A 3692-nucleotide genomic window follows, 5' to 3' on the forward strand; every position below is an offset into this window, starting at 1 on the left:
CTGGAAGGCCAACTGCCCTTGAAGGGATGCCACCAGCAGATGAACTTGTAGTAGGCATTGTGTCCCTGTCACCCTCCCTAGTGGGTTCACTGAGAGATGCTATTGTTGTATATGTTGTAGGAAACATGAAAGATGAAGGCCTGACTATCTAGAGAGATTGGAATTATATAGCATTTCTCTCCCAAGGGCCAGCTATTTTCTGGCTGTCCCTCCAGAACATTGTAAAGGCAACATTGTGGGCCAGGACCGGGCTCAGGAGAAGGGCATGAAATAGGAGGGAAGGGGGCACCGCACAACTTTTGAAAGAATGACATAGCCCGAGGGCATAACATAAACCAATTAAAATCAAATGGGTCCCTTTTCGCAACGGGTTTGCCGCCAGGACACAGGTGTCGTGAAAACCACCGTTAAACCTAAGCCAAAATGGGAAAGGAGAAGACCCACATCAACATCGTTGTCATTGGGCACGTAGATTCAGGGAAGTCTACCACGACTGGCCATCTGATCTACAAATGTGGCGGGATTGACAAGAGAACAATTGAAAAGTTCGAGAAGGAGGCTGCCGAGATGGGAAAGGGCTCCTTCAAATATGCCTGGGTCTTGGACAAACTGAAAGCTGAACGTGAGCGTGGTATCACCATTGATATCTCCCTGTGGAAATTTGAGACCAGCAAGTACTATGTTACCATCATTGATGCCCCAGGACACAGAGACTTCATCAAAAACATGATTACAGGCACATCCCAGGCTGACTGTGCTGTCCTGATTGTTGCTGCTGGTGTTGGTGAATTTGAAGCCGGTATCTCCAAGAACGGGCAGACCCGTGAGCATGCCCTTCTGGCTTATACCCTGGGTGTGAAACAACTAATTGTTGGCGTTAACAAAATGGATTCCACTGAGCCACCTTATAGCCAGAAGAGATACGAGGAAATTGTTAAGGAAGTCAGCACCTACATTAAGAAAATTGGCTACAACCCCGACACAGTAGCATTTGTGCCAATTTCTGGCTGGAATGGTGACAACATGCTGGAGCCAAGTGCTAATATGCCATGGTTCAAGGGATGGAAAGTCACCCGTAAGGACGGCAATGCCAGTGGAACCACCCTGCTTGAAGCTATGGATTGCATCCTGCCACCAACTCGCCCAACTGAGAAACCCTTGCGTTTGCCTCTCCAGGATGTCTATAAAATTGGTGGTATTGGTACTGTCCCTGTGGGTCGTGTGGAGACTGGTGTTCTCAAACCTGGCATGGAGGTCACCTTTGCTCCAGTCAATGTAACAACTGAGGTGAAGTCTGTAGAAATGCACCATGAAGCACTGAGTGAAGCCCTTCCTAGGGACAACGTGGGCTTCAATGTCAAGAACGTGTCTGTCAAAGATGTCCATCGTGGCAATGTGGCTGGTGACAGCAAAAATGATCCACCCATGGAAGCTGCTGGCTTCACAGCTCAGGTGATTATTTTGAACCATCCAGGCCAGATCAGTGCTGGATATGCACCTGTGCTGGATTGTCACACAGCTCACATTGCTTGCAAGTTTGCTGAGCTGAAGGAGAAGATTGATCGTCGTTCTGGGAAAAAGCTGGAAGATGGCCCTAAATTCTTGAAATCTGGTGACGCTGCCATCATTGATATGGTTCCTGGCAAGCCTATGTGTGTCGAGAGCTTCTCTGATTATCCTCCCCTGGGCCGTTTTGCTGTGCGTGACATGAGACAGACAGTCGCTGTGGGTGTCATCAAAGCAGTGGACAAGAAGGCAGCTGGAGCTGGCAAGGTCACCAAGTCTGCCCAGAAAGCTCAGAAGGCTAAATGAATATTATCCCCAATACCTGCCACCCCAGTCTTAATCAGTGGTGGAAGAACGGTCTCAGAACTGTTTGTCTCAATTGGCCATTTAAGTTTAATAGTAAAAGACTGGTTAATGATAACAATGCATCGTAAAACCTTCAGAAGGAAAGGAGAATGTTTTTGTGGACCATATGTTTTGTGTGTGGCAGTTTAAGTTATTAGTTTTTAAAATCAGTACTTTTTAATGAAAACAACTTGACCAAAAATCTGTCACAGAATTTGAGACCCATTAAAAAAAGTTTAATGAGAAAAAAAAAAAAAAATCAAATGGGTCCAAGATGACAAGTCAAATTCAACTAATCCTTGATCCTCAATCTGCAAGTTAACTGACACACCCAAAGGAGCCAGGACAGTTCCAAGGCACTGTCAGAAGACTGAGGAGTGGGTGGTTCCCCAATTGTTGGAATGATCCTCCCACTCATTAGCATATGACATTATCCAGGCCGCAAAAACTAACCACACCACATTCCACGGCCACCGCACTCACCCTCTGTGATGGCCCACGCTCTCGGAGTGTGCTTCTCTCTGAATCTGAACAAAGCTACCTCCTACCTATTGCTGAGTCTCTCACTGATTTTTTTTACAATGAGCTTGAGCTACATTAGGTCCTAAAACCAGGCACCATGGGTTTTGTCTGGGCTCAAGTCCCAGGAGAGAGGAGCTGAAGGACAGGATGAAAAAGCAGTGGGAAAAATGTGCTGAGGAATCCCCTTCATAACCTGTCAGAAAATCTGCTAAATACCTGACCTGTGCTCACAGTTTTCATTGGCATGATACTTGGCACAAAGATTAAGGACAGAAGAACCCCAAATTGCTTGGGCAACAGCTACTAGAGGGCAGAGGATAGTGGAGCTTTCAAGACGCACTGGGGAATAGCCTCTCCAGAGTCTCTCAACTGCACCCACTGCTGCTCACCTGTTTGCGGGTGGTGCAGGGTGGGTAGTTCGAGGAAACAAGAAATGAGAGATTGTAAAGGAATTAAGATTTTGTTAGCCATATGTCCTTCCAGCCATAGGGCAGAGGACTTCCTACACCAGCCAGAGGTCTTCTGGAATCTGGGACTGAGCCATGTAAGCTTTCTGCAGAGTTTGTTTTTGCTGTCCAGGTTTCTAACACACTGGCTTCTTGTCACTTCCGCTGTGCTGGGTTTCTTCTCATTCAGCTTCCACTGCAGGAGAGGAGCTTTTGCTGAGTTGGGCTTCTATTGTGCTTGGCTTCTGCCTCGCAGGGGCTGAGCCAAGGTTGTTTCAGTTATGTTAAATCCTAGAAACAGCATCATCGGTGTCAGGGGAGTGTGTAATTTCCCCGGTTTTGTCTAAATGCAGCAAAAATTTGAAGCAATGGAGGGACCAGCTTTACAGCTCCGTGTTACAGCTCAGTTTCATTTGTCATGCAAAGGAAAATATACTTTTTCTCCTCCCTGTGAGCCTGCTCTATGTAAATTGGGCTAACCAGGAGGGCTGTTTATTTTACCTGAGGTTCTCACTGTGGTCCTCTGACCTTCCTTTGTTTTATTTTCATGGGCTTTTCCCTTCCTTGTCTTTTAGCCACTACAATTCTGGTCTCTTTTTTCCTATTTTAACTACCTAACATAACCCTGGGCTTTCTTTGGAAGGAATGATGCTGAAGCTGAAACTGCAGTACTTTGACCACCTCATGCGAAGACTTGACTCATTGGAAAAGACTCTGATGCTGGGAGGGATGGGCGGCAGGAGGAGAAGGGGACGACAGAGGATGAGATGGCTGGGTGACATCACTGATGGACATGAGTCTGAGTCAACTCCGGGAGTTGGTGATGGACAGGGAGGCCTGGCGTGCCACGATTCATGGGGTCGCAAAGAGTCA

The 3692-nt window shown here is 47.0% G+C and overlaps 1 protein-coding gene across 1 annotated transcript; it reads left to right on the plus strand.

Moving 5' to 3' along the window:
- Positions 1 to 357: 357 nt before the first annotated feature.
- On the plus strand, positions 358 to 2038 carry LOC120878906 (elongation factor 1-alpha 1-like). The gene has a single exon (XM_040261814.1). It carries the CDS (start codon positions 424 to 426, stop codon positions 1810 to 1812), a length of 1389 nt encoding a protein of 462 aa, XP_040117748.1. The 5' UTR covers positions 358 to 423; the 3' UTR covers positions 1813 to 2038.
- Positions 2039 to 3692: the final 1654 nt, after the last annotated feature.

The sequence above is a fragment of the Oryx dammah genome, unplaced genomic scaffold (genome assembly GCF_014754425.2).
Source record: "Oryx dammah isolate SB20612 unplaced genomic scaffold, SCBI_Odam_1.1 HiC_scaffold_19, whole genome shotgun sequence".
In the NCBI taxonomy this organism is placed as follows: Eukaryota; Metazoa; Chordata; class Mammalia; order Artiodactyla; family Bovidae; genus Oryx; species Oryx dammah.

Bases quoted from the DNA above. Each gene is read 5' to 3' on its own strand.
- LOC120878906 (XM_040261814.1), top strand. From the start codon at position 424: ATGGGAAAGGAGAAGACCCACATCAACATCGTTGTCATTGGGCACGTA.